At 25.6% G+C, this 20,336-nt stretch overlaps 3 protein-coding genes and 1 long non-coding RNA gene across 11 annotated transcripts; 2 read left to right on the plus strand and 2 right to left on the minus strand.

The window, feature by feature from the left end:
- Positions 1 to 259: 259 nt before the first annotated feature.
- Positions 260 to 10,231, minus strand: LOC126920000 (egalitarian protein homolog). 5 transcript variants are annotated; one of them, XM_050729791.1, is made up of 9 exons: positions 10,141 to 10,231; positions 5,806 to 5,994; positions 5,449 to 5,625; positions 5,160 to 5,345; positions 3,460 to 4,944; positions 3,254 to 3,334; positions 2,905 to 3,149; positions 2,300 to 2,685; positions 260 to 2,221 (listed from the first exon to the last, which is right to left on the minus strand). In XM_050729791.1, exons 5-9 carry the CDS (start codon positions 4,864 to 4,866, stop codon positions 1,860 to 1,862), a joined length of 2,481 nt encoding a protein of 826 aa, XP_050585748.1. In that variant the 5' UTR covers positions 4,867 to 4,944; positions 5,160 to 5,345; positions 5,449 to 5,625; positions 5,806 to 5,994; positions 10,141 to 10,231; the 3' UTR covers positions 260 to 1,859. The 5 variants fall into 5 exon arrangements, with proteins under 5 accessions (XP_050585748.1, XP_050585747.1, XP_050585746.1 ...); XM_050729790.1 differs by lacking the exon at positions 10,141 to 10,231 and adding an exon at positions 5,995 to 6,328 and having other exon boundaries at positions 5,806 to 5,926; XM_050729789.1 differs by lacking the exons at positions 5,806 to 5,994; positions 10,141 to 10,231 and adding an exon at positions 5,995 to 6,328.
- LOC126919999 (uncharacterized) lies at positions 6,859 to 11,169 on the plus strand. The gene is made up of 4 exons (XM_050729786.1): positions 6,859 to 7,311; positions 7,622 to 9,858; positions 10,124 to 10,407; positions 10,488 to 11,169. The coding sequence occupies exons 1-4, from the start codon at positions 7,246 to 7,248 to the stop codon at positions 10,652 to 10,654; spliced, it is 2,754 nt and encodes a 917-aa protein (XP_050585743.1). The 5' UTR covers positions 6,859 to 7,245; the 3' UTR covers positions 10,655 to 11,169.
- Positions 11,170 to 11,387: 218 nt separating this feature from the next.
- LOC126920026 (protein unc-50 homolog) lies at positions 11,388 to 13,199 on the minus strand. 4 transcript variants are annotated; one of them, XM_050729884.1, is made up of 7 exons: positions 13,049 to 13,199; positions 12,605 to 12,735; positions 12,379 to 12,530; positions 12,124 to 12,310; positions 11,869 to 12,002; positions 11,688 to 11,789; positions 11,388 to 11,547 (listed from the first exon to the last, which is right to left on the minus strand). In XM_050729884.1, exons 2-7 carry the CDS (start codon positions 12,694 to 12,696, stop codon positions 11,411 to 11,413), a joined length of 804 nt encoding a protein of 267 aa, XP_050585841.1. In that variant the 5' UTR covers positions 12,697 to 12,735; positions 13,049 to 13,199; the 3' UTR covers positions 11,388 to 11,410. The 4 variants fall into 4 exon arrangements, with proteins under 4 accessions (XP_050585841.1, XP_050585842.1, XP_050585840.1 ...); XM_050729885.1 differs by having other exon boundaries at positions 12,605 to 12,704; positions 13,049 to 13,187; XM_050729883.1 differs by having other exon boundaries at positions 12,605 to 12,704; positions 13,112 to 13,184.
- Positions 12,879 to 14,752, plus strand: LOC126920031 (uncharacterized). The gene is made up of 2 exons (XR_007711867.1): positions 12,879 to 13,063; positions 14,320 to 14,752. It is a non-coding gene; the product is annotated as an uncharacterized LOC126920031 (long non-coding RNA).
- Positions 14,753 to 20,336: the final 5,584 nt, after the last annotated feature.

Here is a 20,336-nt window from a genome sequence, read left to right on the forward strand (position 1 = left end):
CATACAATCTACAAAAATAACTTTTATGACGTAAATAGTTCACTGTTGCCATAAAAGTTTCACCGATATGATAAATCACATGTAACAAAACAAGCAAACATCATTTGAGAGTTTGAACTAAGTAGAATAATAATCTTTAAATTATTGTATGATTTATTTGTTATTAATGCAACTTATCAATTATTTATTATTGAATTAACGATATATAGAGGTAGAAGGGCAGGAATATTTTTTGCTGATAATGATATAAAGAAATCACTTTAATTTATTTCAAGAAATTTATTATGCACATTTTTCAAGTGTTTAATGTAATAAATTAATCACTGTTAATAACAACAATGCCTACTATTTTAGATAAAATAGTTCTGTCATTTTTTAGATTTAGGATACATTTTTAGTTAAAACGATTTAAATGCATTAGTACAAATAAGGCACCTGAATCTAATTTACCGTTAATATCATATTGATCAATGCTACATTTAAGGAAAAAAAGATGTTACATACATTAGTATGCGTAGTAATAAATATAATATTAACAGGCATATTTCTGTTAAAGAACATATTGTAGAATAAAAATTGATATTATTTAAAATCATTTCATGATAATGTTATACTTTAAAATGTATTGTAATTATAGCCTGTCTTACAAAGTTTATATAGTTTTCTATTCATTAAGAACTAGCTACTCAAAGAAAGAGAATAACGTAAAAGAATTGATAACATTACCATTATCTAAATATTTCAAAAATAACAATTTCATTGTTGCACATTGCATATTTTAAACAAGCATTTTCACAAACAATTTTATATATTTGTAATTTATAATAACAAAATTCTAAATGGATGTCTAAAATCAAAAAATATACCAATGTACAGTTAAAAACAAACACTATATTCTTGAAAAGTATTGCATTAAAAGCTGCTCAATCTTAACATTATCACATTTGTATTGTTTTTTGTAATTATTGCAGTTGATTTCCTTTAAATATAGTTATCCTTAAATTCTTTATTATAAGACTGTTCTTAAATCTCATTTATCATTATCAAAAAAGAAAACATGCAAAGACTTTCATCTTGTTTCATTAATTATAAACAGTATATTAGAACTTAGCACAAATGCAACTTCAAAAAAATTAGGCATATCAAATGTGTAAAATGACTATCTTATATATTTATATTTATTTTAATAATCATTTTTTTATACTTCCATAAAAATTTATTAAAAGTGAATATTATCAAAAATATTTTCCAATAAAGCTAAAAATATTTTTATACAAAAATATATAAAAAGCACATTATGTAAGATAGCGATTTTAATGCAGCACTTAACATGGAAAATTATTCTTTTCTATATATAATATAATTCTATACTTCTATAGTAATATAAAAATGAATAAAATTTTGTTTTAAAGTATCATTAAAACATTTATATGTTTATATTTTTTTACAGAGGAACAACATTAATGTTTTAGTCCTGAGGAGCAACGTAAATTATTCTAAAAAATATTTTATCAAATATTGTTGTTAGTAAATACATAATTCGATTATTCCTTCTTGTATCTAGTAAAGAAAGATAATCATCTATGAAAATGAAATATTTCACAATACTGAATTTTTGTCATTAAAAAACAAATTTTTCCTAAATTCTGATTACTACAGCATCAGAGTTGGAAAAAAAATTGTATCGAATATTAATGTACCTGATTGTTGTAGTTTAAAATTACAATTTTGTCAAACTACATAAAATATATCAACTTTTACCTAGATTGTTTTATTTCTCATCACCTATTCGTCTTTTTCGTAAAAATCTAACAATGGCAACTTCCTTCCTTACCACTTTCACAATAACTATGACATATCTACTTTTTTGGCGAATTCAATAAATCTATACGTTCCTTTTCTTCTTCCGTGAGAAATATTTTGGTAATTACTATATCACCTGTACTATACGTTTGGCAAGCCACACTAGTTACGGTATTATAATCTGGTCGTGGACTTTTATTTTTATCTTGACACGAGCATACACACTTTGTCGGAGACACATCTGCACTGCTTGAGGAAAACTGATCAGTTGCAGAAACAGTAACAGCTGAAAGAATAGCTTCTAATTTTTCAATCTTTTCAAATCTATCCATTCGTCCATCAGAAAGAATTTCATCCACCATTTGCATTGATTCTGTGAGGCTTAGAGTATCAGAATTCTGTGATGATACTAGACCACCTATGAAAATAAATATGTAAATATATGTAACCATATGGATATCACTAAATAATGCAAATTATTAACTGTGAAATGTACCAGAATGTGAATTTTCAGAAGTATAACTTTCTATACTATGATACTGCAAATCTTCAATCTTATCATCATCATCATCATCACTACTTTCTCCTTTATCTTGACCCATGTTTTCAAGTTTTTCTAATTTTCTTGCAACTTTATAACTACCTTTCAGTTTCTCCTTCTCATCTTCAGTAAGATCAAGATAACGCAAAAGACGTATTTCACGATTGCTTAAAACAATATTTTTGGTAGTTGCTTCTTCCATTCTTTTTTTCAAATCTGCAACTTCTGTTTCCACTTTCCGTTGTTTCTTTCGCGTTTTTACTTCTGCAGGTTTAATGTGTAATTGAATTTGCTCCTCACACAGCTCATTAAAAAGACCTTGTACTTCTGGTTTTATAAGTCTAATAATATCATAAGCAAAGAAAACAATTATAATTAACAAAGGACACCTAAGATATAATTATCATCTACACAAAATTACAGAAATACTGTTTTGGTTATTCATTTGTTAAGTCATTTGTAAATAAATTTGTAAATGTAAAATAATGAACTACTACATTAAATATACATACATATATACAAATATACATACATATACAAAAAATAATTAAATACTACACCTAGACATGGAGACATATATTTGTGGAACCAAACTCAGAACATCACTGCTAGCATAAATGAGCATATCTCGTGTTAATGGACGCCTACACCAGTATCTTTGATTATTACGATAGATATTTTTCAATTGTTCTTTTAATGGATTAATTGGAGCACCATAATGATCACATAGTGTATTCAAATTAACATTCTTAACTTTATATACAGGTTTACCAGTTTCTTGAAATTGCAATACAGCATGAGCTGCCTAGAAATATAAACACAATTTATTCTTTAAGCATTATATACTTCTAGTATTTTATATTCTAAAAAATATTTAAAGAGACTTTAATAATTGTGAATCTCAAATACCTGTGTATCAAAAACATTATTCAACATAATTTTAAATTGTCTGTACAAATTGACACTGTCATTTCTACAATCATGAATCACCTAAAACAATACATACAATTAATAATCAAAATAAAACTATGAAAGCATAAATAAATCTATAAAGTGTAATAAAATTTTAAGTTTTAATTCTATTTTAATATCAAGTTTTAAATATTGTTCCTTACTTTAATAACATCTTTATGTTCTAGAAGTTTTTGAAGGCCCCCGGCTTGTACAAGATTAGGACAAGCAAATAAATCGAACACATATGCTTGTCCAGACATAGTTCCAATTTGTACAAGTGTCAATTGTCCTTTAACTCCTAAATTTATTCCTTCACAATCAAATGAAACAACTATTTTACCATTAGGAGGAGGCTTACGAGGATTTATTATATCTTCTATAATTTGAAGACTCTCCCTGGGATTTACTATTATTTTAGTTTGTTGCAGTATCTTTAATTTCCAAGCATCTCCCATTTGCATGGTTTGTAAATTTCTATCCTTTTCTGTATTATCCGCTAAAGTCTTCATTACAAGCATATTTATTCTTTGTTTCAAAGTTTGTTGTTGCAAGCTTACTGGAGGAGAGCTACTATTACCTTCAATAGATGAAGAATGAGAATTTTGTACAGAATTAATCTGATTTGTAACATTGGTACTAATAGATTCTGAATTAACTGTTTGCAAGGATGCTTGAGTATTGTTTGGTTGAATAACTTGATTTACATTTGCTTTGTCAGAAGTATTATTTTGATTTCTTGTAGAATTTGGAAATCTTGTTTTTGCTTTTCCTTCTATAGGGGAAGATTTTGGTCTTCCAATTAATGTTACTAAATTACTTTGAACGTGAAATGCATCTGGGAACATTTTAACAAATGTACACAAATCCTGCGGTGTCTTAAATATTGAGGTCCAATTTTCATAAGAAAATTTATCATTAACTATGTTGAACATTTGATCTACAAGGATTGGACCCTTTTGTTCAATACACTCACACAGAAAATCTAATAATTTTGCAGTAATCTCTGGGTCTATAGGTATATCAGGTTCTAATTCCACGAAAGGTTCTGCCTTCATGCCTTCGTATTGCTTTAACATTACATTATCTTCCGTAACTACAAAAGCATCAGGATATTTTATAAGAAAGTCTCTAAACTCCTTATAATGTTGACCAGAAATATGTCTAACTTCTGGAGAAGCCTGAGACCGATGTCCCAAAAGACTTTTTATTGGTACTTCTGTACCAACGCCATATTGCATTAATTTATTTGTAAAATATTCTACAGCCTCTCGAGCATAATCACGTTTCCCTCCTAATTTACACCCATTTTCTTCTTCTACAACTTGTTGAAATGTATTCACTGATACGTAATCACCATTAATAAGAAAAAGCATTGGATATTGAGCTAAAAACTTTTTAAGGCCACTCTGTGATCCACCAGCTATTTGACGCATTTCTTTTGTAAATCCCTTAGCTCCAAACTGACAGCTTAAATCATGTAATGTTCGTGGACCACCTTTATCCACAAGAAGCTCCAAAAAAAATAAAAGTGTCATATTTCGTACAGTCTCATACTCTGAGCTATCCATCTTTTTATTTTATTTATTGCTTCCAGAAAATATACTTCTTATTGATTATAATATCCACAGAATCATGTCATGATATATCTAAATACAATAATTTAAATAATTAAATTTAATTAGTTTTAACGAATAACCACGATATAAATATTATTTTTTATTTAAAATATTAACTACGTTTATTTTATATTAAATCATTGTAATGTAATTTCTTAATAAATTAAGCATATATATAAAACTAAATTATTATATCTATCTTATTAATATAAAAATATAAATGAAATCAATATGTATGTATTTACCATTATAACTATCAAATACTAAGGATATGAGCACAAAAATAAATTATTGCCATTTTTTAATATGTACTCTTACAAGTAACTCATTGGCAAGACTTTTATATGAAAAGATGCACTTGTTTTAAGATTAATTAAATGCCAATGACTAAATAATTGCACAGTCACCATCACAGGGGGAGAAAGCTAGATCTAAAAACCCATTAATATACATAGCTAAATATGAAATATTTTATCAGACTAATTTGTGTCTTCGGTAATTATCAACACTTATATTATACTTTTTTATACAAACCTTATATTATGAATAACTAGGCTTCCTATAGGTATAATTTCTTCTTTGCTAATGCAGTGTGTGTTGTATAAAATATGAACATTATAAAATTTTCGTTTCTCTCCATAAATTACTTCAGACTATTAATAATAATTTACTTGGAAAAAATATGGATTATAATATGATACTTATGTTAACCTGTTAAATATAAACATTGATTATACTACATATATATGTTTATTCAATTACCAAGAATCAGTGGCAGAAATTTAATATTGAATAATAAAATATCTCTATATACCAATAAATCTTTAATAGACTAAAAAGAAAAGATTATGCAAAATGTCTATAGAACATAAGTAGAAAAAAGCTGCCCACCTATAACACACATAAATATTTATGAATTCCTACATTTTTTTGCATTGCAAATCGAAGCATTAAAGGTGTATTTCACAATTTGTTAATATATCACAGTCCATATCACGTACAAGACATATGTCTGTATATTAATTCACTATATTACTATACAGTATTGTGTAATTTGACATTGAAGAATATGATAATTACCTATAACAAATAAAACTTCGCTGAACTTCGAAACACATCAGATCAGAGATTTTAGAATCGACGATATCTAAATTCTAAGATATCACAGGTCAAACAACTCTGACATAGATTTAAAATACCACGCCACACTAATGTTCTCGATATGTGTTTCTATAGTATTTGTCAAACATTTTCAAACTTGTTCTTCTCTCAAGTAACAATGACAATTATAGTTTATCAGAAACTTGTTTTTTTTTTATCTTGCCTAATATTATATGGTAAAATTTCAGTCATTTGCCAATGTGGTGCACCGTGCAATATATCATCCTATACATACTGATATACACATATCCAATTAATCCTCACCTGGTAAAACAGGCACAAGAGGGAGTATCAAAAGAAGAAAATAATTTCTATAATATCCGATAATATTCATTTAATACTCATCTAGATTTCAAATAATAAAATTATTTTAAAATAGATTTGCGTTTACATACAATTTTATAATATGCTATTTAATTTTATTTGTAATATATACACATCAATTGGAATTATACATACTATACAATATAAATCACTCGTTTATCTACTAATTCTTTGTAGAAAAGAACATACTTCAAAGATACGTATATATCAAATACATAAGTGGTACATCAAAAATTTATAATAAGCAAATTTTTGAGAAAGACATACGTATAGTAAATATATATGTATAATTATATAATACAACTATATACCAATATGTGTATATATATATATATATAATACGAGTAGTAAAATATATATAACATAATTTCAGAATTGCTGATTTGGAAAGAAATTCGAAAAGTAGTAAATCTAGTAAAATTATATCTAATTAAAGCATTAAAAAGATATTCTTTTTGGTTATGAAGAACAGTGAAAAATTCAAAATGAATTAAAGTTTAGAATATTTTCTTGATTTAAAAAGATACTAAAACGATATACATATATATATTTTATTCACTAGACTTTGCTGTTTATGTTGGCTGCATTTTTATTTCGAATCATTTATCACATAATTTGTTTGAAATAAGTTTCCAGTGCAGTAAAAGTATTTTAAGCAAAAACTATTGCAAGAAATAGTATAAATTAAAAAATAAATAAAACAGAGGGATTTTATAAAACATTTTTTGAAAGTTTTAAATTAATTGCAAGATAATATTGATAATTTACTAATTATAACATATATTTGTGAAAATTAATGAATATAACGAATGTGTATAAATTATAATTGTTAATTTAAACTGAAATATGTTTTGCGGTAATGAGGATGAATTTGAACCGAGAATAACACCAAGACCTGCATCTAAACTTGATGTAAGTTTTTCTTCAAGATGTAAATTAATATATATATAATAAAAAAAATAAAATATATTAATCTTGAGATTTCTCATAATATTAGTAAGCTTAAAATAATAGTGAAATATTAATTTTTTCTCCATCTATGTAAAGATTTTATTAGAAGCAATAAAAATTTAATATCGAATTACATGGAGTAAGAAATACAAACCAATAAATAAATTGAAGATTTAGTGATTAATGACTATTGGTAGTTAATTTAAATTTAAAAATTAGTAATAATAATGTATTTTAATAAAAAATTATTTTTTAATAATTCTAATTTCAGTGTTTTGCAGTACCATGTGTGCCTGAAGTTTCTTTAATATTTGACAAACCTGTAAGTTGTAAGAGTACAGAACGTGCACATTTTTGTTCACCATCTGAGGAATCTAAAGATTTAAGAAGTAAAAGTAGTCATTCCTCTCCATTAAATGTTAATGGATCATATGCAGCATGGAAAGAACAGAACTATTTAAGGAAACCACTATCTTCTAAAGTTAATGATTGTATAGTTCCTTTAAAAGAACAGTCTAATCAAAATTATATTTTACACTCATATTTAACAGAAGGTAATATTACAAATACTTTAAATGAATCTAAACGAAAGAACTATGCTTTAAGGGAAGATATTTATAATTCTTCACGCTGCAAGCAAAAATCAAGTAGAGAAAACAATGATTCTCCTCGTAAATATAATTATGAAAGGTCTGAAAGTAATACATTGCATACTGATAAAGAACAAAATACAAAGATACAATGTAACGATAAAATAAGACATATAGATTCTTTGTCTGCTATATCACAAGTTATTAAACCTTGTATAAATGCTGATAATCACAAAGTTAAAGAAGATGAATATTCTCCATTATTATATGAGAGACAATTAGCAGCTCATAATTCTAAACAACAGAAAGTATATAATGATTCAGTTCCTGAATCAAATGTACAAAATGTACCTACTAATCCAGGTACAATGCAACGAAATGAACTCCAATTACCACATTATTTAGGACAACAATATCCTTATTTTAACATGAATGCATATCCATTTCCTCAACTCCATCCTTATCCTACTAACAATACAGATAATCAAGAAACAGTAAAGAATTTATTACAAATTATAAATAGTCAAAATGAGCAAATTAAATCTTTACAGATACAAGTGGATAGATTGTTAAAAATACAAGAAGAAAATTTAAAAGAAAGAAAAAAATGCTCTTGTTCCTTTCAATTACAGACACAAAGTGATCAATTCCATACAAACTCTAATAATGTTTTAGGTACTTCTAATTATGTTACTGTGCCTGAAAACACAAAAAGAAGTGTCTATCGGAGAGATTCTCCTCAAGATAGGAAAAAAGAGAATTGTAACAAAAATGAAAATATAAGTCAAAATGAATTGATATTAACAGATGCACAATCAAAAAAAGCATTTATGCAACAGAAAGTTTCAATTGGTGTAATGACAAGTTTTGAATTCACTGTACAAAATAATCCTTTTACAATGGATATTGAAAATTATGAAAAAAAAGATGGTCAACAAAAGCAAGAAAATTTAAAGATGTGTAACAGTGTTGGTTCTCATGATACTAATGAATCATTAAGAAGATATAAAAACTCCTTTACTCGAATGCCTAGTGCACAATTAGAAAACATAGTTGAAGACTCAGAGAGTTACATGTCATCTAGTCAACAACAAAGTAGTAACTTAAATGCAACTACTTCTACAAAGGATTTAGAGAAACAAGCTTATGTAGATATTCGAAGAGAAACAGATACTCATAGATCTGAATCTCCAAAATTATGTAAAGATGAAACAGCAAAATCAGATGAAACTGAAAATAGAATAAAAAAACATTTAGAAAACTGTACAGTGAGAACAAGAAATTACGAAAATATAAAAACACCAATGATTCAAAGAAATCATGTATGTGCGGGAACTGTAGGTACTGTAGGTACTGAATATACTGCCCAAAAAAATAAAAAATTTATAGCAAATACCTTTACTAATGTAGATCAAGATAAGGAAGCAAATATACAACGAGATAATAGTTCTGTAAAAACAAATAATTTTGTAAATAATTCTCATTATCACAATGATTATCAACAAGAAGGGCAGCCTTTTGGATTGAAGCAAAATTCAAATTGCATTGAAGACAGTCTAATTTTAAACAGTGATGATTTGAAAATAAATGAAAGGCCACTTAGTCCAGAACCTAGTATCCATGTTGAAATGCAGGAGTATTCTAGTGATGATGATAGTGAAAATATTAAACGAAGTTCAAAAGTGGGCTGGACATTTTACAATGATGTTCTTGGACAAGTAAATCAATTATTACAGAACTCTTGTATCATAGATGATCAACAACAAAAACAAACAAAAGTAAATCAAAATGAACGAGATGAAACTGATAATAGAGCAGTATTAGATACTGTAAAAGTAGCTACATTACAGCAACTTAAAAAATTTGGAATTAGTTTAAGTGAAAATTCAGAAGCTAAAGAATTGAACAACAGCAACAAGTATGTTTTGCATCTATTAAAAGTTTGTACATAACGAAAATCTTGATTATCTATATTTTGTTAATCTAAGTAATTATGTAATTTAATTAAGGTAACTTTTATTACAATCTATTTATTATAGTTCTTATTATATAAAATACATTATTCAAATTTTATATTACAAAACAAATGATTAACATTACTCTAGATAATTAAGTATTATATAATTGAGTTAAATCATATCTGTATTATACATAAAGAATAATTCTAATAATTTATTTAAAAGAATGGCATTTGACTTACCATTTTATCCACGTTTGGATTATCAAACAAACATGACACAAGCTACAAGTGCTGTAAATGAAACAAATACAAGCATGCATATGAAGGCATTAGCTTTAAAGTATCTAACTGACGAACAACTTGCTGAATTAGCAGTACAAAGGCAAGGTGCATCAGTTAATCATCTCATGGTTAGCAATTTACAAGGAACAAATATGTCTTTTGCCACAATGCATTATTTACAAAGATATCAATTAGTTCCAGGAAAAAATAATGTTCAAACAGAAGGTAAAAATATAAATTAAAACAACTTTTAATCAGTGTGTACACAATATACTTTTAATTAAATTAGGTTATTTATTCTACAGATATTAACGCACTACAAAATGAAATGCCTCCAAAGGCAGACTTAAAGGTTACAAATCCAAGAAATAGTCCAAAACAACGTCTTCCATTTAGTCAAACACCGCGAACAACCTGTCCCAGTAAGATTTTAGACATTTCTGCTTTAAAACAGCAACCTAAACTCTTATAAACAATTAACAAATTAAAATTATAATTTTAGTAGTCCTTAAAATTTTTAACTTTTTGATTGTTAATCCCTATGCTTTAATCACTACTATTAAGAGTTTATATCTGTCAATTGTATTTCTTGATCAACTAAAAATATATGTTCGTGAATACAACTAAACACTTTACTATTTGTAAGCAATCAAAGGGTTAAAAATATTCGTATTCAAAAGAGGATATCTTTACAGTATACTTTATATTATTTATTTCTTATTTTTATAATAAATATAAGACAATTTTTTAAAATGAAATATTTTAAGAACTATTTGACAATATGAAAGTGTTATATACAGTATTTATACAAATAATTCGTACGATATAACAATTTGTTGTAAGACTATCTCTCACATGAACAATATAAATTAAAAAATGTGACATTTCTAACTAATAATGTACAAACATTTTTTGCATCTTTAGAAAATTAAATACAAATAGTTTTGTCATTTAATAATATGACCTTTACGAATGATATTTTATATTAGAAATGTATAATTATTAAAAAAAAATTTGCAACAAAATATATTAATATATCTTTTTTATATATTTTGTTTTAAAAAGAAATAAATACCTAGAACTTTCTATTAAACATGTTGATAATTTTTCCAAACTACATATAAATTGGTACACACACACAGCAATTATAATTCATTCAGCTTTAATGCATAAACACTTGTATCAAAAATTAATTTGAAATGAACTTTTGTAATAAAATAAGTTTTATTCAAACAACTCGATAATGATAAAATTCCATAACTAAATGACTAATATTGATGCCTGCACATAATGTCATAATATACATTAGTAATATTATTGGTAATGTTGATAATATTATATGTGTTTTGTGAAGTATTTCCATACCTGAAATAAATGCAAAGAATTTATTAACTTTTTTTATTTTCCAAATTATAATAGCCAAGCTTTTTTTAATTTTTTAGTTTTACAAAACGTAATTATTTAATTGATGTGCAAATGATATAATACTAAATTTATGTACTTACTTGTGTAACCCAAGAATGTTATGTAAATATAGTAACTAATAGCTATTAACCAGATTGTGTTTCCAACAAATCGTGATGAAAATGTATCATAGTTTATAAGACCTAGAATAATAAATACAAGAAGGAAGATATTAATAAAAGAACAAATTGCAAAATATTAATAGGAGACAAGTAAATTTACCATTGTACAAAAACAACTGTACGATATGGAGTATGATTAAAGGTGGAAAAAATGCATTTAAGTGTATGTCAAATGCATAACCCCATTCTACATCCTGGGTTTTGTCAATTCTTAGATAACGATTTGTTATAATCCTGCAATTAGTAGAAATTATTTGCTTTATAATATTTTATTCATACATACACACACACACATGTATATATATAACATGTATACCATATAATGCAATTTTAATAACATTAACATATAATTTACCAAAATACTGTTGCTACTATTAAGCCAGCTACAAGGTAATCAATAAATATCATATAAAATAGTAGCTTTATAAATTGAAGAAATCCTAATCCCAAAACAATGGTAAAACCAATGGAAGATATACATAGACAACACATTAATAGTACCAAAAATGCAGGATCATCCCTTGCAAATTGTGACTTTGTCTCTAGAAAAAATTTACTTTTTCATAGTGATAATACATTGTGATATCATTTTATATGTAAAGTAACTTACGCTTTCTATTTTGAAAATTTCTATATACTTTTTGTGGCGATATAAATAAAAAGATCATTTGCCATAATGCAAATTCAAAGTCCATTTGTTCAAATTTTAATAATTTCCTTAGATACTTGTAACATTTTGTTGCTGCACCCATACAATCTTGCCTAAAATACATTTGTAAAAATATTCAAATTTATTAAACTAGTCATAAATTTAAATATTTTGATTGATCTTATACCTGTAAGTTACTGGCATAGGTAAATTTGAACCTGTTTCAACTGGACCTGGTGAATTACATCTACTTACTGGTGGTGATGTGGAATATTTCATTTTGGAATCTATTCAACACAAACCGTTCATTCTGTAAATCTTAAACAAATCATTAGAAATATATTATAATATATAGTATATATAAGTATATATAATTTCTTTTGGATATTTTATTACACAACTATCATTGTACTTAAAGTATAACAATAATAGTATAATCTTTTACCAGGACCATCACTAACATTTATTTACTATTTTTTTATTATAAAAAATATCTAATGCTGTCAGTTATATAGATATATCTTTATTATTATTATAGGTTATGTTTATGTGTTATAAATGACAAGAAATACAATATATAATAGTCTTTTTCGACTATTCAATAATTACACAATGCTACGGAATTATTTACATTAATAATATTCAGGTAAATATATATGTAGAATATAACTTTATATTCTCAAAGTCAGATTACTTGAAACACGACAGTTATTGGTCAGATTCCATTCAATCTGATTCAATTTTATATTCATTTTATTCCATCACCATTAAATATCTACAAATATTTCAATATTAATTATGGTACATGAAATAGCTTAAAATTTCTATTAAAAATTAAGTTTTTAGAAATAACAAGTATAAGTAAATGACAAAATTATTGGTATTTATTAAAATATATTTATTATTTTTACAATTCAATTTCAAGATAAGGAGCAACTTATATTTAATTTAGAAATGTTAACACTTTTTAAATATTTGCATTCTCCAAGATTTTACTCATTTGATTCATAAAAGTTTTAAAAGCTACCATAATATTAAAATCGAATTATTGTTTTACTTAAAACTGTTAATTATTTTATTCTTTATCGCTTATATGAAGTACACATAAATTCAAATGATAAATACATAAAATATAAAAATTGTTGAAAAATAGAAGCATTAGAAGGTAATATCAAATTTTAGTTGTTAGAAAATAAATATAATTTACATACGTTGGTATTAGTAAATCCTAATATATATATATACACGTACTATATAAATGCTTACTTTTCAAAGTTTTTTATATGTCTTTATTTATTCATTTATTGTTTATTTATATTATGTACAAAGTAATTTCTAAACATATAATGGACGCAACAAAGAAACCTATTATATACAAATATATATGCGGTTACAGATATAGTGAAAACTTCACACGTTAAACATAAAATTATATATGTAATATATGTAATTGAATTTTGTTTTATACATTGCGCCACGAGATAATATTTAAAGCTAATATAGGTTGTATCCTAACTTCCTGTCTTTTTTTCTATATTTTTCTTTATAAGATACAATTATATGCGCGTATGGATACCATTTTTGTCATATATTCTTACATATCTTCTATACATTGTTGAATGTATATATTTATATTATATATATATATATCTATATATTTATTTACTTATTTATATAGCAAACCATCGCATCAATACCGAAATTTATAAAAATATACATGTACTTTTAAAAATTATGCATTTTAAATTAAGCACACTAATGCTAAATTATATATGTTTGTAGGTATGTATGTATACGTAAATACTCAATTTAAATTTGGCTTATTTTGTATTTACGTATAATAAGCCAACATTCAATTAAGTTTCACACTTCTTTTATATCATCCTTTGTTTCGATCGGCAGGGAATATAAGAGCTGTTCGACAGATTATTTTGTATAGTGCGAAATCCTTTCATGTGGAAATTGGAAGATATTGATAAATATAATAGGATCAATTGGGACTTTTACATACATATGGATATATGTAAAAAGGCACTGAACGTACAACGAGTTCGTCCGCAATATAAGTGATGGTATTAGGACGTATTATAGGTATTACAGGAGCAACGGTGTAATTAACAAGAACATTTCCATTATTTTGCGATTTGACAATGACAAGAAAATATCGATATTTTAATTATAACTTAATAAATTTATAATTGGGCGATACAAATCAATGAGCCAAATGATAGTATCATCGCATTATTTTTTGATGTTGTTCTTAAATAATTGAAAAATAATTATTAAATTAACTCTTAAATTTTTCAATTAAAGTTTATTCATCTAATTAAACGGCCAGCGTTACTAAAAAAAAAAAAAAATGTTTAAATTGTATCACTCGTATCTTTAGAAGAAATGTTATAAACAATTTGGACCCAAATGTATAAATTAATTCCGTTACTATAAAATATGTCGCAAATATATAAAATTTTTGCGTATAATTCGAGTAATACTTAACACGATCTTTGTTGCAATGCAAATTTTCCACTTGAAAGATAAGTTTTGTTGTATGCATAGAATATATAAATCCCAACGCTTTATTAAAAGTGTTGCATGTGTAATTCCGTATACTTGTTATCTGAAATTGCACGAAGCACATCAGAAAATCCTGACCAACAATCAGTAGGTATTAAGGTGTATAAGAAACGATTTCTGTTTCGATTTTATATTACCATATTCTAACATTTGCTCAATGATCAAATTACATTTATTGCAATATTTTCTGTTTAAATTTAAACAAATTTGATTTCTTATTGTAGAATGGCTCTGTATACGAGTTTACATATAAAGGCACACATAATGTGCGATATTAATTATAAAAATTTCGCATGTAGACTTCCTCGTTATACAAGTCGTGCCACATATGCAAGAAAATTAAATATTTATAATATACCAATAAAAATACATTAGCACAAAATATTTGCATATACTTTCTAAGAAATTTGTTAATTTAATTACTTTAGATATTGTAGTCCAGTGCCTAGTATGATAAATAAATCTTATTTACAAATTGTAATTTTCTCATCATACATAATATGTTATCTGTAAAGTACTGACAAACGAAGATCTTGTTCAGGAATGTTTACCAAATTAATTTATAAGTAGTATGTAACAAAGTATTTGTTCGTATTTTAATATGATTTTAATATGTATATTGTGATGTATTCTTACGCATCGCTAATATTCCAAACACTAAATATTTAATTCATTATGTTATTTCACTTGTATTTAATCGTAACATCCTTTAGTTATTTGTAAAAGTGGTCATTATAGTAGTTACAAATATTTTAAGAAGATTTTCGTCGTATTATCGTATTATTGTTTTTCTATACTTTCTTTGAAATCATTAAGAAAGTCATTGACGTCGTAAATGTGCGATAAAAAATGCAGCATTATTTAAAAGCTTCAACTTGAAACGTTTTAATGTAACATATTCAGCACAATGTATATGATGTAAATTACTTTCTGTTTCTTAGATCATTGTTTCAAGAAAAAAATAATTGTATCTTCCTTCAAGGATGTGTCTGAGTTTAATATCTGTAAACAATTATTTTTAATATACATGGTGATTAATAACTTTGGTTATTTAACGTTATCTCTATTTTGAGAAGTATGAGGAAACTTTATTTATAAAAATTATATGATATTAAGAGAGTCATAACATACCAATATTAATTTTTTTTTGAAGTAGAAGACTTTTAGAGATTTCAAAGTTACTTCTATCTTTTTTCAACAGTATACACTATACTTTTTTATACTTAAAAAAAATAGCGAATTCAAACGTTTTTAAGGATCTTTAATACAAGTTCATTCGAGAATAAATAAAGAGATGAAAGGAGTTTTATATCACGTTTATATTAGAAATGATGTTCCTTTGCATCGACGTAATATTAAAGTAGTCGAATTATTAAAGCCCTTATACTTGTTGAAATTTTTAAATTGATTATACACATATAACAATGATTAATATTTATTTCGCATCTTCTAACGTTATTGGATTTTCAGGATACAGAGATGGTTCATGATTCAATGTGATTCCATGAATTGTTCTCGATCTGGAAGATTCATGAATATTAATAGAAGAAAATCTCAAACAGATTTAATGTTTGTTGTTATTTACACTTCTTATTATTCTGTACTATTTATATTTCTTACTACTCCTATAGTTCTTTGTAGGTTGAAACTACCCACATATAATGATCAACCCAGACAGCTCAAGTATAAAGAAAAGACTCATTGCAATATGTATCACAATCAAATGTATGAGTTTTGCAATTTCATAATTTCAATGTTGATGCAAACAAACACTACTTCCAATATTTCCAATAATATAAGACTCGTTTTATTCTTTTTTTAAAAGTCAAATATCCGTTATTTTACTAGAAATAAAAAGTATAGTATGCCCTTTAAAAGAATATAGAGTTGGATTATGAAATCCTTAAAATTCCTTCATTTTATTAATTATTAGTGATATATCATGAACCCGCTCGTACAAATCTTGTAAATAAAGTCTATTTATATTTCACAGGATAATAAAGACATTTAAGGTAGTCAAAGTTTATCCATTATTCGCATTTTGATCAAAATGAAAACTTAAATTCTAGGAAAAGTACAATTCACTTATTCTTATTAAACAGTCACGTTAAAATTTTCTAATTCCTCTGTTTTAAAGAATCTTGTGAAAACAACATAAAACAATTAAATGCAAAATGAATAAATACTACAAAATATACATATAATTTTTACATATCAGGAATTATATTCTTAGACAAAATAAATGTTGTTATATTCTATATTCTACTACAAACATATCTTAAATAATGAAAACGGAAACCTAATATAATTGACGTTAATTGCTATCAATATATATAATATAGGAAATATTAATATAAGATAATGAAGGAAGACAGTAAAGTTTTATGTAATTACGCAATGTGATTGTACATCATTAACTATCATCGATGTCATATTTCGTAAAAATAATAATTTTCAAATCCTGCTTTCCAGCAAATATTAACAATGACTCAAACTTATTTTTTGCAATTTTCTCACATTCAGTTATGCATCCAGCAAAATATGTATGATATTTTGTAATTTTCAAATCATGTAACTACTATTCGCTTAATTTTGAAGTATGTTCATAGTAAGATAATGATTGATATATCTCAATTATTTAATCAATAAGTAATATTAAATACATATAATGATATAATATAATTTGATTCCTTATAACGTACAAAGCGTTTCATTTCAGCTTTGTGTATTGTGACAAATAATTGTTGTCTTTTGTAAAACAATATTTAAGAGATCACGTAATTTTAATCAAATCTGCATCTTGAGTAAAGATACTGTCAGTCTCTTGTTTCAAAGATAGTGGCAGTTTCCTTATGCCCTGAATAAAATTACATGCAGAAGTAGTTGCCACCATATTTACTGGAATACCTCAGTTTCCTCTATCTTATTCATAACTCTAGGCCATAGTTCATCTAAACTGTATCTATACAATGTTTAACAAATAAAATACATGTAACGTAATGTGAGATTTTAAAGTAAAAGTAAAACCAATAACAGTAATTAATGTTTAATTTTGAAATTTGTCACTTTACATAGTAATAAACAAACGTCATAGATCATATTATAATACACAAGTTTTCATAGTTAAAAAATCAGACTTTCTAGGCCTGTAGCCTATGAAACGGAGTACATTATACATTGTATTTCTGTTGGACTTCAATCTAATCACAGTTTATTTTGATGGATGAGTTAACGTAAGTTTATCAGCCACGATTTTGTGACGAGCTTATTAAAAAAAGAACTGAGTTCTAATATACCTTTTTTCCATACATTCCAATCACAATTTTATTCCAGTATGCCACCCTTACCCTGGACCATTCAAACGATATTAACTTGAAATCATTATATACCTTATTTCTTAATTACAGTGCCAGCATAAAAGCTTTTTCTATACCAGTCCTTCTTATGTGAAGCTTAAAATGTCCCACCTTGTGCATTTGATTTTACAAAATAATTGTTTTACGTAACTCTACGATTTGTTATTGTTGACAGAATAAGCGATCATTACGATCCAAGGTATTGGTGCGTCTATTTCTCACTTTATATTATACAGGTATATAATATATACCAACAGTTTAGCATTTCTTACATTAAATTCCATACATTTAGTAAAGACAATGTATAGAGAGGAATCAACTTTCAAATTTTTTTACATATAATCCGTAGCGATAATTAAAACGAATATTCAAAGCATACACATAATTAGCTATACATAATTTATGGGGTAACGCATAAAGTAAGACAAATCACTTTAACATTGTTTATGTTTTCTAAAACTCCATTATCAAGAAATGTTAATGCTTATCCAATTTTATATATATATATATATATATATATACACATATATGTATGTATATATATAAACATATATATACATATACATATATATACATATATTTATTTATTTATTTATTTATATATAAGTGTGTATATCTTTTGTATTTATATTAATCTTTTTATCAGTAAATTCACGCTAATATACATTATATATAAACTAAGCAAATTAATTGACGAATTACTATACCATTTAACTATTAATTATTCCTCTTTTATTTTTATTCGATAGTAAGATATTAAAATACATATAACATTAAACAATATCAATCTTATTTGGAATAAAAATACTGTGCACGCGACGTACTGTTGATGAAACGATTTATCTTTTATATAACTGCAGAAAATAAACTTTATTATTAACTGATGTAACTAAAAATTGATATTGATGTACTGCTGCATGTATATTGAGATATTACATGGTATAAGTTAAAAGAAAACTAATAAGAATGTTTTGCAATCAAAATCAGTTTCATTTTTCTTTTAAATAGCCAAATTTAGTGTATATTTCCCTTATTTATATCATGCTCTGTCAAAACAAAAATAAAAATGAAAACAGAAAAAAGTAAATGAAAAAAGAAACAATATGACATATTTACATTAAATAAAAGTAAAAATCACTTCGTGAATATTAATCTGCGAATTAGTGAATTTACTAATGAAAAGATATTTATATGTGTGTATTAAATATACCGTACTTGTTTCTTGATGTAATCAACTGAATTACATTAAATGTTGAAGGTATCATTGAGATACAATTAATATAAGTTGTGCTACAAGACTGAGACTAAAGCAAAGTGTTTACAGCACCACGATTTAAACTGAAACAATTAATATCTTGATAAATTTACAGTTGACAATAAATTTTTCTGTATATCCAACATTGCGACTATTCAGATATAAAAAATTAAAAGGCAGTATTATAAATGTAAAGTATAATTATACATGTTGGTAATTGTTTTATAGTTCAGGAGATTGGTTTTCCTTTAATATTCAGTATTTCAATTTTTGTACGCATATCAGTAACAAATATATCATATGCGTTATTCACTATAATGTATAGGTACATGTAATTATATAACATCTAAAGCCAAGCTCCTGTAATATACACAACATTTTGAGGCACTTAAACGTGTGCTCAAAAACCATGGTTTTGACAACTCTTATATTACTTGCCAAAGCATAATTCTAAATTGTATGTTATCTCATGTAACGGTAATATTAAAAAGAAAAGTCAGTGCCGTAAATAGGTGCCTAAACATGTCATAACAATTTTTTTCCATTTGAGATGAATACAAAACTAAAATCTATTTAATATTATTTCCAGAATATTAGTAACAGTAGATAACTTATTATTATTTCTGATTTACTCGGAATAAAAATTTTAAAGCTTCTAGTAGAGACTAGAATGTACCTGAGGCAACATGGAATGTTATATTTTCTAAAGTCAAAGAGGGAGAAAAAGAGAAATA

This window comes from Bombus affinis, chromosome 9, assembly GCF_024516045.1.
Source record: "Bombus affinis isolate iyBomAffi1 chromosome 9, iyBomAffi1.2, whole genome shotgun sequence".
NCBI classification, from domain to species: Eukaryota; Metazoa; Arthropoda; class Insecta; order Hymenoptera; family Apidae; genus Bombus; species Bombus affinis.

What these genes read in the sequence shown, in the direction of transcription:
- LOC126920000 (XM_050729791.1), bottom strand. Translation starts at nt 4,866, where the DNA reads ATGGATAGCTCAGAGTATGAGACTGTACGAAATATGACACTTTTATTT. An exon ending in AACATAAAGATGTTATTAAA is followed by an intron (nt 3,335 to 3,459) that starts GTAAGGAACAAT and finishes GTATTGTTTTAG; the next exon opens with GTGATTCATGATTGTAGAAA. An exon ending in TTCTGAAAATTCACATTCTG is followed by an intron (nt 2,222 to 2,299) that starts GTACATTTCACA and finishes TTATTTTCATAG; the next exon opens with GTGGTCTAGTATCATCACAG.
- LOC126920026 (XM_050729883.1), bottom strand. Translation starts at nt 13,169, where the DNA reads ATGAATATAAAATTGAATCAGATTGAATGGAATCTGACCAATAACTGT. An exon ending in ACAGTTGTTTTTGTACAATG is followed by an intron (nt 11,790 to 11,868) that starts GTAAATTTACTT and finishes TTATTATTCTAG; the next exon opens with GTCTTATAAACTATGATACA. An exon ending in AACATTCTTGGGTTACACAA is followed by an intron (nt 11,548 to 11,687) that starts GTAAGTACATAA and finishes CATTTATTTCAG; the next exon opens with GTATGGAAATACTTCACAAA.
- LOC126919999 (XM_050729786.1), top strand. Translation starts at nt 7,246, where the DNA reads ATGTTTTGCGGTAATGAGGATGAATTTGAACCGAGAATAACACCAAGA. An exon ending in GACCTGCATCTAAACTTGAT is followed by an intron (nt 7,312 to 7,621) that starts GTAAGTTTTTCT and finishes TTCTAATTTCAG; the next exon opens with TGTTTTGCAGTACCATGTGT. An exon ending in AAATAATGTTCAAACAGAAG is followed by an intron (nt 10,408 to 10,487) that starts GTAAAAATATAA and finishes TTTATTCTACAG; the next exon opens with ATATTAACGCACTACAAAAT.